A 12083-nucleotide genomic window follows, 5' to 3' on the forward strand; every position below is an offset into this window, starting at 1 on the left:
TTTTTTCAGTGATATTCTGCAATTTTTTTATTTATTTTTTTTGCCATTCTTTATTAGAATTTATTGTCATATCAACAACCCCCCCATGGTTATTCAAAATTGAGTGTTTTAAATTGTGCCTAATGCCGTGGCCGGGTGAAAATTTGTTGTATTTGTGGCCGGGGCTCATCTCATGGGTTGATGACTCCTGTAACAAACAGCCTTGCGTGAGATATTTTTGACATGAACTGAGAGGCTTCTGCCTGTGCTCTTCTGGATCTTTGCAGCGTAATCCCTGAAAATGGACTCCAATTCATTGTGACCCCACCGACACAGCAAGAGATTATTCATATAATATGCAGTCAATCATACTGCTGTGGGCGCTTGCAGACCAAGACGACAGAAACAACTCTCATCATGCAAATGCTTTCATTAACCCTTTTGTGGTGCTTACTTGCCTGCTTGCTTTGGATACTGAGAAATAAGAAAAAAGACCAAACTGAAAATGTCATCCGATGGAAATGTGAAGAAAATGTTGAAATTACAATGAAATACGACAAACTATTCAATATGACTTTTGTCAAGAGGAGAACGAGGGAAGCAGATGAATAGCATTGTTCCAAGACTGGGCTGTGTGAGACTAGTATTAGCACTGATGCGTATGTGACGGCTTGGAATTGAAGCGGATTTACGTGGGACAGAAGATCTAAAACAATCTCTGGATGCTACAGCTTCGTGTTTGCTTTCAATAATTAGCTCGTAGCAGACGTGCACATCTCACTATGACGTCCCTGATCCATTGGTGAAAAGGACGCTTTCATCTAGAACTGCTTCATGTAACAAAGAGGGTGCAGAAAATGCTTAAGATTGAATGACTGTCTTTGTGTTGTCATATCATTTATTTTGACTTCAAGATGGCACTGTGAGAGTGGCTGGCTTTCCAGCAGCTCCTGTATTTTGTTTTTCTACTTCTTCCTTTCCTATTATCTTCCTTTCATCACTTTGCTGCTGTGAAATGTAAATATCTCCACTGCGAGACTAATAGAGGCTGATCCAATCCAATGTGCATTTGGTCTAGACACACTCTTATTTGTTATTCAAGTAAGTCGATTTTGGTGTGTTTATGTGTATCCATGATTTGTTCTCCACATGGTTTGGTCTTTCTTGCACTTTTGATTCGGGTTACTCGTATATTTGTTTGTGTTTTTTTTCCTGACTTGTTGTCCGGCGTCATTATTTGTAATTTGCCGGCCATGATTTTTTGGGCAATTTTTGTTAGAATAACTTTTCAAGATCTACATTTGTAATGTCCAACTCTGTCCGGAACCTTCCAAACACCCAAATAACCCCAAAGGACCATATTAATAGCTTGTGCGCTCATCCCAGTAAATTGACAGATGAGAGGGATTTTTTATTTTATTATACTGTATTAAGTGACCATTTAGAAATATAATCAATTGAAAAGATTTATAGGACCAACATCTTGCTTTTGGCTATTTTCCCCCAACAATTATGAACATGATTACCATCTTCACATTAACTCATTCACTGCCATTCACGAATGTATTTATAATTTACAATAGAAAATATGACGTAGAGCGCCATTCCCGAGTTTGTCCCGGTTGTGTTTTTTTCATGCTTTGGTGCCGATAAAGTGCTGACCATGGCCTTTGGCAATGTTTTTTTTCCACAAGGAAACAGCATTTCCCTTGTTTCCATGTTAGCTCTTTGTTCCAGCTTCAGCTGTTGTTAAAGCTCTAAAGTCAAATCTGTTTACTCCACATCGATACGTTCAAGCTTTCATTAGCCAGTAACTGCAGTGTGCTTACAAATTAAGTCTTATGTAAATTTAAAGTAAATTTGATAGATAATAGACAGAATAGAAGTTATCATATCTAAAAGTTTTATGCAGTTATATGCTTAGTTGGTTGAACATGTGTGACTACAATACACATTGGTAATACAGAAAATCTGGTGTCAATCTGAGGTGAACAGACACACCCTGTTAAACTGTCATCTTCATGTAGGAGATCTGATCTTGGACTAATTTATGACTTGGTAAACTCCCTCGCAGGAAGAGCTCATTAACCAGGTGACAAATCTATCTGTTCATGGAAAGGACAACGCATTGAAATGACTACGTTCTGTTGTTTATAGTTGTTGGTGCTTGGGACGTCCAGGGGCGTGGTATTCAAATCAAGAAGACAATGGTTTACTAATGTCTCACTGAAATTTGCATACAATCTCAATATATAGCTTGGCACAGGGCTTCAGAAGTCCCCTGCCGGCAGTAAAAGACAATCTTCCTGTGTTCGAGCCCAAGTTCACAGTGTCCAGCGAATATCTCTGACCAAGTTTCCAAGCAAGTTGAGTCAAATCAGGACTTGAGTTTAGCAAGTTGGAAGTCAAATTATTTAATATTAACAATTATTAATAAAGCCTTTGAATTACACAATTCCCTTCAACAATAGACTTGTTAGCAAACAGCTATCACAACTACTCAAAACAGAATTTTGCAGGAAAAAGTAGAGTGTTTTTTTTTTTTACAAATATGACAATTTTTCAATCCCCTCCCTTCTGTTGATGCTTTTCACATGGAAGCAACAAGTGGAATCCAAGATGAGTTGGTGGAATATGCAGAGAGCTTTCAGATAGAAGCAATTACATTAGGTAAACACACTCCCGTCTAAGTGATGGTACAAGAGAGTAAGACATGAATAGCAAACAGGATCATGGAGTCCACATTTGATTTTACATGAGCATTTAGACAAAAAAATCTGTCTTGTCCAAATCCTGTCCCCCTCAAGGTGTCCTCCAGTCTCCTTTGGAGTCCAATGATACCTTACTCACATTAATTGAGTCATTGAGTCTGCATCAGATTTTGCTGCAATGACATTGCAGCCCCTGACCAGGAGGCTTTATTAACGGCCAGAGAGGATTGACACACAGTTAACCTGACCGCAAGGTTCCTCCTCTCCAAAGTTATAAATGATTACCCATCCGTGTGCTCATTTCCTATAAAGATGAGACATTAATTAAAGTTTGATTAAAGTGGCCTGAACATGAAATTTCAGGCATGTGAGTTGATCTAGGGGCAAACACTATAAGTTCGATGACATTGAAAATTAAAAATTCATTCTCACTCTCTCTAACTCTATAAATGCTAAATAGTCTGAGGTGCATTTCATGTTTTTGTCAGAAATACCAAATATTAATGAATCCTAATTTAAATTGCCCCCTTGGACATTAGACATAAACAATGATCCATTGTGAAAAATAAATACATATATATAAATACGATAAAACAAACCCAGTTCCAAGTTGAGACATGATAAACATGAATAAAAACAGCTAATGTTCAAACTGATTAACATCATGGGAGGCTTTGTAAGAGGAATTCTTCAAACGTTCAACAGTCCGAGGGCTCCATTGTCATAGTTTATAACGTTAACCTGCCACACTTTTCGACTTGGAGACAGGTCTGGACTGCTGCCAGGCTGGTCTTATTTTCGTATTCTTTCATGACAAAGCCAAGAATTCTTCATGAAGCACCATTTTGAACAGAAATCACCATAGTGATGAATAATCTTCTTCTTTTGCTTACGGCTTTTCCCTTCAGGGGTCGCCACAGCGAATCAATGTCCTCCATCTAACCCGGTTTTGTGCATCCTCTTCTCTCACACGAACTACCTTCATATCCTCTTTGACAACATCCATAAATCTCCTCTTCGGTCTTGCTCTCGGTCTCCTGCCTGGAAGTTCAAGGCTCAGCATCCTTTCAGCAAACTAAAACTTTTTTAGTTTGCTTTAGGTCGCTGACAAAGCTCTTCGGCTGAGGAGCGAAACGTCCGACACCTTCAAAGAAGTACAGATGGTGGCTGACAAAATATTTTCCTCGATGGACCACCCCTGAACGACTGATAGCCTATACAGACCTATGCAATAATACAAATTGACAACATGAACATGTCACGCAGTGTCAATAAAGCAATCACTCCGCTAGATCTTCATCACTGCCACTTTGTAAAACAGAAACAAACACATCGATATCTATAGACCAAAGAAAAAAGTCAATTTATGAATTAATGTGATGACGCCTCTCACCAGTTATTCACGATAACAGCCAGCATTCACCATGGAAATAAACAGAACCACAAAAAAATCATTTACCAAAGTTACAGAGCTGCAACACTTACTGTACCTGAAGCAAAACATCTGGCACACTTGAAATTGCCTCATTGTCTGTGTACGCCTTAAATTGTCTTCCCTGCTGTCTCTATGTGCCAATCCCATGATTGAGAGCCACCCAGTCATGTGATCATGTTGTATCTCTTTGTAAGTCTAGAGCAGTGGTTCCAAAACTAGATTCGATCGAACTCGAGGGATTCGGTGAGTCAGTCTCACCGCAGAGGCCCACTCCTCAGTCTCATCTGCGGTTAGTGGGCACATTCATTGAAAGAAGGGTTCAGTGAATGAGCATATGAAACTGGTTCGGTGCCTCCAACAAGATTAAGAACCACTGATCTAGTGTTATCTCAGAACACAGAAGTCTTGTACGCTATCTCTCGGGAAGGACTTGAGAGCAACAAGCAGTCCGTTCCCTGTGTCATTGGTAGAGACAGCAAACGGATCATCGAGTCCTGACCTCCGCTCTGTGCCCTAGAGGTGGAAAGGACCAGCGAACTCTTTGGGGGCGGTGGAGAGTCTGGTTGGTCAGTCCGTGAGCACACCAGTTCTCTGAAGCATTCGCGGAAGCGCGTGGAGATCAGGCTGTAGATGACGGGATTGACGGCAGAGCTGAGGTAAAACAGGACCCCTGACAGGATGTGGACGTACTGGTAGATGTTGTGCATGAGGTCGGTCCATTTGCGCACGGAACTCCACAGCAAACGCTCCATGTGGAAGGGGGCCCAGCACACGCCAAATACCGCCACCACGATGGCTGAAGGGTGAAAACAGCAGTTAGTTTGGTGATGAGTCTTCTTCGGACTGTTGTTCCCCTACAGCTTGCTTTTGTCTTTACTTTTCTTTAATGACACTGTCTTTGCTGTGGACTCAACAGCAGATGGGGCTTTGGTCTCAAAATGAGCCTGAAGTCTCTTTCGGCAGCAAATCTCACCTGAGACACTTGTGCAAATAACAATGATCTGTGTAAGAAAGGAGTAACATGCCTTCACACACAATATTGTCTTCTGGGCGCATGCCTTGGCAACGGTTGCATGGATTACAAGTTAATATCTTGGCGCTCTGTCAGTTTTACCCGGAATCCTAATATTCCAATCTTTTCATGCCCTGCAATAGCCGTATGAGCAGTCTAGGGTGACTCAAAGAGAATGCCCAGTGTGTTGAACTTGGGGTGATGGAGCCTGTTGAACACAAACTTCATTTCGGCAATTTCAGTTCACCTCTAAAGTTTATCTTGTATTTTAGATTTATGTATGAAATTTCACCTGACAGCCTAAAATCCCCAAATTTTGTTGGTACAATTTGTGGGTCGTGATTTAGACGTTTAAAACCAGCACTACGGATACAAAGGGCAAGCCCGTTAATGTTTACTATTATCCGTTAGCATTAAGCTAACAGGGGCTTTCTGCAGACAAACTTGTGCTTTTCTGTTTGTTTGGTTTTAAACTGATGTAAGAGTTTATTTTGACAGTCCACTTCATTCATTCACTGCCAGACGTGCAAAAATGTGTCAACTATAGTGCCAGGGTTTTTGTCATTGTCACTCGAACTTTAGGACCCACAAAATATTGAATTTTAGGACTACATCAACATTCAATCCAGGGTTAGAAACCTTAGACTCTCTTCTTTCATCAGCAAAAAGGAGTTAATTTCTAAATTATATGGGTCTGGAGTCCAAAATACATATTGGTTTATATAGCGCTTGAACAACAGCTGAAGCTGGAATAAACCGCTTACATGGAAAAAATGGAAATGCTTCCCCCTGGTGGAAAAGATATTGCCAGAGGCCATGGCCAGCACTTTATCGACACCGAAGCATGAAAAAACAAAACAAAACAAAACAAAACCCGAACAAATTTGGAAATGGCACACTACGTCATATTTTCAATTCCTGAATAAATTTGTGAATGGCAATTCATGAGTTAAAGTGGAAATGATATTTAACAGCTTGAACCCTTGTTTTAGAATTATTTGAGATCCATCAAAATGCTTTTTGTCAGTATATATTTCCTTGTTCATAAGAGAAAACTCACAGAGCATCTTGACGACTTGGGTCCGGCGGCCGCCCTCGTCGTGGATGCTCACACGAGCTTCGCTTCCCCATTTCTTCCTGAAATAGCCCTGCTTCTGTGTTTTTTCCCTGCAGAGATGCAGGCCCATGATCAGGTAAAGCACGCTAATCACCATCATGGGGATGAAGAAGAAGCAGATAGTGGTGATCTGCATGAGTGTGTGATAAATCCACAGAGGCTTGAGCACAGTGCAAATGGCCGACTCGTTCATGTGGCCCGGGAGGTAGAAGATACCATGCAGGGATGTGTTGGGTACGGCGCACACCATGGACGCCACCCAGACGGCACCAATGACCCGTTTGGCATGCCTCTTGGTGGTTAGGTAGCGGGTCTTGAGAGGGTGCACCACGGCAATGTATCGCTCCACACTCAACGCTGTGACGTTAAGTATGGACGCGAAACAGACGGTCTCAAATATGAACGTCTTGAAGTAGCAACCACCGGCACCGAAGGGGAACGGGTAGTTCTGCCACAGGTCATATATCTCCATGGGCATCCCAAAGGCCAGCATGAGAAGATCGGATACGGCCAAGCTGACCAGGTACAGGTTGGTGGGATTGCGCATCTTCTTGTGCTTGGCGACCACGGCGCATGTCAGGAGGTTCCCACTCAAGCCCACCAGGAAGATGAGCAGGTAGACACCGGCGACGGGAACGAAAAATGGGGAGCGTTTCGGACCGAGGATGTGCAAGAGGGTGGTTTCAATGTCCAGACCGGTACCGACAGCGATGGTAGTGATGGTTGTAGAGGTAGTGGTGTTCCCCACGGTAAAGTTGAGGAACATGCCGGAATTGCTGAGATTTCTGGAGACATTTGAAGAGGGACCTTGCCAAAAGACATCCATCTCGCGGTTTGCAGGAAGGACCAGGGAGAAATCAGTGATTTGCAAGTTGCTCACGCGAAACTGGAAGACAAAAGATTCTCATGGATATTCTCCTTCTTTCACGTCATTTCTTTCACACGGTAGAAAATCATGGAATCAGGCATGGGCCAGAAGATACAATGGTTTGAAGGAGGAGTAAGAGATGAAGGTGGAAAGACGTTTGCTGTACAGAGGAGGTGGTTTACATACTGTGCCAATTATTCCGCAAATCCAATCAATTCCGAAGAGATTCAACGATTTTTTTTCAACAAAAAACTCAGTCCTGCTTGACTGCAAAGGTTGGCTCCATGACCTTTCAACACTGATTCTGATTCTGATTCATGGAATATTAATGATGGAGTTTCCAACTCACTTATTGATCAATACAAAGTGGCTTCTGCAAGGCAACTTAACTCATTCACTGCCATTCACAAATTTATTTGGGAATTGAAAATATGACGTAGAGCGCCATTCCCGAATTTGTTCGATTTTTGTTTTTTCATGCTTGGGTCCCGATAAAGCGCTGGTCAGACCTCTGGTAATGTTTTTTCCCCTTCCACGAAGGGGCAGCATTTCCCTTTTGTCAATATTAACGCTTTATTCCCGCTTTGGCGATGCCCTATATAAACCGATATGTATGTATTGCATTGCATTTTGGACCGCCGCCCTCATTTCAAGATCATATAACCCAGATCGATATAATTTAGGAATTAACTATTTTAAGACGAAAGAAAAGAGTGTAAGATTTCTTATGTAAAGTGTCCTAGAGCGCTTTGAAAGGCGCTTAAAATGTAATGTATTATTATTATACTGCATTGAATGTTTATTTAGTCCTAAAATACAATACTCTTGGAATTTGAGTGACAATGACAAAAACCCTGGCACAAGAGTAGACACTTTTTTTGCATATGTCTGGCAGTAAACGAGTTGCCAATTTGTAAAACAAGTTTTGAAGCCAAAAAAAGCGTATTGACCTTGTTTATTTGAATTACACTTACAATAAAAGCAAGTCAAATCTCAAATAATCTGACATTGTCTACATTTTGATGATTCAAACGGCCATATTTGACCGGATGGCATCGTCACGGTTTGCACATCAGTCTCACACTGATTCAAATCTTCTGGATTTTCATGTGAAAATGACTTGAGGCAAAAGAAGGTGGTTATGTCCGCGACTGGTGGCCAGCCATTTGCGGTACGCAGCGAGATAAAAAAGGATCAAGGATTCACGCTCACATTCATCCCTTTTTAACCAATTTCAAATTTCCAATAAGCAAATTCCACATAGGAAGGAATAAGCTGATATTCCAACATAAGTGTGACATCAGCATGAAGACCATTTGTACTTGAAAAATAAAGTCGGGCAAGAAGATGAATGCATTTTTTTTTCTTCTTGTTCCATTTGAAAAACGTTTCAAATTGCAGGTGACTGTGCTTCTTCGCTTGTGGGGGATGTGATGGAGACAACTGAAAAAAAAAAAAACAATACTGCCATTTCCCCGTTTTTCCTTGCCATCATTTAAATGCGAGTAAAGGACACTGTCTATTTCAGGGATATAAGATTATCTTTCCCCGCCACGCTAATGAGCTTTAAATATGTTCTATCAACTGGTGGCGCTCGGAGGATGATTGAAATTAGATGCGCCGTCCTGATGAATGCCAATCATTCGTTCTTTTTCCACCTCAATGTTAATTAGGATGTCTATTGTGCATAATACACAATTGACCTTTGACTCTTTTAATGTGAAACTAATGCTGCAATGTGACCAAAGTGTCCTTGATGAAAACAAAATGATGGGATGACGGTGCATACGTACATGTTCATTAAAAAATATTTTTTACCCTCTCAATAGTTGTAATCATCAATTAAAATAAACAAATCAACACATAGACAGACACAAATAAACAAATGTTGCATGAATTAAAACTCACCTTTTTGATTCAGCAGTTCTGCAAAGCGTCTTCCTTTGACGTGCACAAATGCGATGGTGTAATTGTGGGTGTGAGGAGGAGACGGAGGAGGAGGCGCATCCTCCCTACGTACCATTTCATTCAGAGGGGAGAGAGCGCCAAGAAACATAGAGGTGATGCGGCACAGGTTAACCATCAAAGATACATTAAATAAAATCAATGTGCTTATTTGCTGATGGGAATGGTTCAAAGACCATTAATGACAAATACATCAAAGCCTTCAGGAGGGATTATGTACTACTCAATCAATCCAGACTGAAAAAACGGTGGTGTAATTTACTACAAGTCCACTAGTGGGTACCATTAGCAGTGTTTGAAATAATGTCTGCCCGGAGGCCCGGGGCGTACAACATGTACATCGGGCGTACAACTTTCGAAACGTCTCGTTCCAGGTGGCCGACAACTTCTTCAAGAAAAAAAAAGTTTTATTTTCAAATCAAATGTTTGCTTTATTCAATAAAGCAAACGTTACAAGCAAACCGCTACAAGTCACGTGAACTCCTCTTTCTAAGCGCCTTTCAAAACGAACGTTTGTTTGGCAATTTGAATACTAGGCACCTGTTTCGTGCTTCGGAGTTTTCTGAGCGTTTTAAGGTCGTGCATTTGCATATCATTTTCCAAAGTAGATTGACAGAACCTCAGCCCCAGAAGAAAGTTTCAAAAGAAGCTAACAAAATTGATGACGCTACAAAATGTAAACGTACATTACACCGTGACTGTAAAGTGTACTTGAGAGTTTTGAAAGGCACTTAGAAAGGAGAGTCCACGCGGCTTTTAGCAGAGAGCGCAACGCAAACCGTTGTGCACCATGACGATGACTTTTCTAGCTGGGGAGGAAACTTTTCCAGATTTGTCTGCCCTGGTGTCCGCTAACTTTTTGTCATGAGTTTCAGACACTGCCATTAGCCAGGAAATAACTGACTGACCTTGAAAAGTCCGTCTTGAAAATGGCTTTAACAGTAAATCTGCAACCAAACCTATTTCTTCTCCTCCTTCAGCCATTGTGGGTTGATAAAACTGCTATTAAATCAACACAATATATTTGCTTATGCATTTTGCTACCAATACATAACGATGCTAGCTATGGCCAGTATATGCTTATCACTATCGGCGAGTGATACTATGATTGGCTAGTGATTTGCCAATCATGTGAGTAGCCAATCATAATTCCCGAAAGCTCTGACGTTGCCAGTGCCTTAGAGCAGGCCTTGGGTTGCCAACTCAAAATCTGATTGGTTAAAGCAAGAGTTTCATCACCATTGATTTTGATGCTCCAGGGCCAGCAGAACTGATTGTGAAGGTGTCAAGGTAGATTTCTGACCGTGGTAACAAATGATGGCTGAAATGTGATTGGTTCAATGCTTAAATATGTAAACACACATCTGGAAGCAGCGCAAAAGGTGAATAATAATAAAAGAAAGCTGAAAGACAATTTGGAATTATTTAATAAGAATGCATGGACAAAATATAATTAACATCAGTCCGTGATTCAGATATTTTTAGGCCAACAAAGAAGGCCTTGCAGGCCCTGACGGCCCACCACTGAGTTTGAATCATATTCAGTCTTGTTTATGTCTGTTTTTCACAAAAGGTAGCACTAATAAACAACAATCTTATTCTTCCAGCATTCAGGTGTGCATGCATTTATATAGTTCCTGTCACCGTTTGAAATATTTTCCTGACGTAGAATAGCTGCGGAAGTCATGATTTACAGTGAAAGCAAACACCATGTCACCCGATGTGAAAGTACAACAAGCCAAGCTCTGCGCGTTTTGTTGCCTCCATAAAAGCATTCAAATATGAGCGCGGTCGTATGGGAACAAAGACTGTTTGCTTCACGTAACATTAACTGACCTTGACCACTTTGTATGTTTTTGACGTAACCAGTGCCAACGCATTGTTACTGACAATGACAAGATAATGAATGCCCGAGTGTGTTTTATGGGGATGAGGTGGCATCCAGTATTTTGACACATTTTCCAAGTTCAACTCTTGCAACACTCACTATAAAAAAGTGGATTTATGCGGGTCACTGTGAGAAACTCTATTACTCTTTCAGTTATGCAAACACTTTTTACTCATTCACTGCCAGATGTGCAAAAATATGTTCACTGCAGTGCCAGGGTTTTTGTCATTGTCACTCGAATTCCAGGACCCACAGAATATTGACTTTTCGGACTGCATAAACATTCAATGCAGTGTAACAAACCTGAGACTCTTCTTTCATCAGAGAAAAATGAGTTAATTCCTAAATTATAAGCATCTGGAGTTATATGAGTTTGAAATGAGGGCGGCTGTTCAAAATACAATGCAATACACAACATATTGTTTTATATAGTGCTTTAAGAATAGCTGAAGCTGGAACAAAGCACTAAAATGGAAAAAATGGAAATGCTGCCCCTTGTGGAAGGGAAAAATATTGCCAGTGGACTGGCCAGCGCTTTATCGACACCCAAGCATGAAAAAATAAACCCGAACAAAAGTTGGGAAAGGCGCTCTATGTGATATTATCAATTCCCGAATGAATTTGTGAATGGCAGTGTTAGTGGTGTTAAGCTTTTTTATTTTATTTTATTTTATTTATTTATTTATTTATTTATTTATTTATTTATTTATTTATATCCATGTCTGGGGGTGGCTGTATCTTGAATTTGTAATACACACATATATAATGCAGCCGCCTCACAATAAGCAATATCTCTATTGGTTTGCATGTATCTCTCTCTGGCTCAATCTCTCTCTGATTGGGTTCAAAACAAGAATCAGAATTAAAATCACCGTTCTTGGCCAAGTCTTCAGAACATACAAGGAATTTGTCTCCGCTCGATGACGCTGCTCATCATAAAATTGCCGTGACCCGGATTCGAACCGGGGTTGCTGCGGCCACAACGCAGAGTACTAACCACTATACGATCACGGCCTGTATTGAACACGAGAGAAACTCGTCTCGAGCAGTGCTTTTCAAGGACTGCGCCGCGGCACACTAGTGATGTTATCCAAACTGAGAAATTATC

At 40.9% G+C, this 12083-nt stretch overlaps 1 protein-coding gene and 1 non-coding gene across 2 annotated transcripts; both read right to left on the bottom strand.

Annotated features, from left to right (window-relative positions):
* Positions 1–112: 112 nt before the first annotated feature.
* On the bottom strand, positions 113–7945 carry nmur3 (neuromedin U receptor 3). The gene is made up of 2 exons (XM_089010307.1): positions 6198–7945; positions 113–4921 (listed from the first exon to the last, which is right to left on the bottom strand). The coding sequence occupies exons 1-2, from the start codon at positions 7078–7080 to the stop codon at positions 4515–4517; spliced, it is 1290 nt and encodes a 429-aa protein (XP_088866433.1). The 5' UTR covers positions 7081–7945; the 3' UTR covers positions 113–4514.
* Positions 7946–11917: 3972 nt separating this feature from the next.
* trnah-gug (transfer RNA histidin (anticodon GUG)) lies at positions 11918–11989 on the bottom strand. The gene has a single exon. It is a non-coding gene; the product is annotated as a tRNA-His (tRNA).
* Positions 11990–12083: the final 94 nt, after the last annotated feature.

Source organism: Hippocampus bargibanti, linkage group LG12, assembly GCF_051943395.1.
Source record: "Hippocampus bargibanti isolate YZ-2025 linkage group LG12, ASM5194339v1, whole genome shotgun sequence".
NCBI classification, from domain to species: domain Eukaryota; kingdom Metazoa; phylum Chordata; class Actinopteri; order Syngnathiformes; family Syngnathidae; genus Hippocampus; species Hippocampus bargibanti.

Coding starts and splice junctions, on each gene's coding strand:
- nmur3 (XM_089010307.1), bottom strand. CDS start 7,080: ATGGATGTCTTTTGGCAAGGTCCCTCTTCAAATGTCTCCAGAAATCTC. Junction 4,922..6,197: donor CCAAGTCGTCAAGATGCTCT/GTGAGTTTTCTC, acceptor TTCACCCTTCAG/CCATCGTGGTGGCGGTATTT.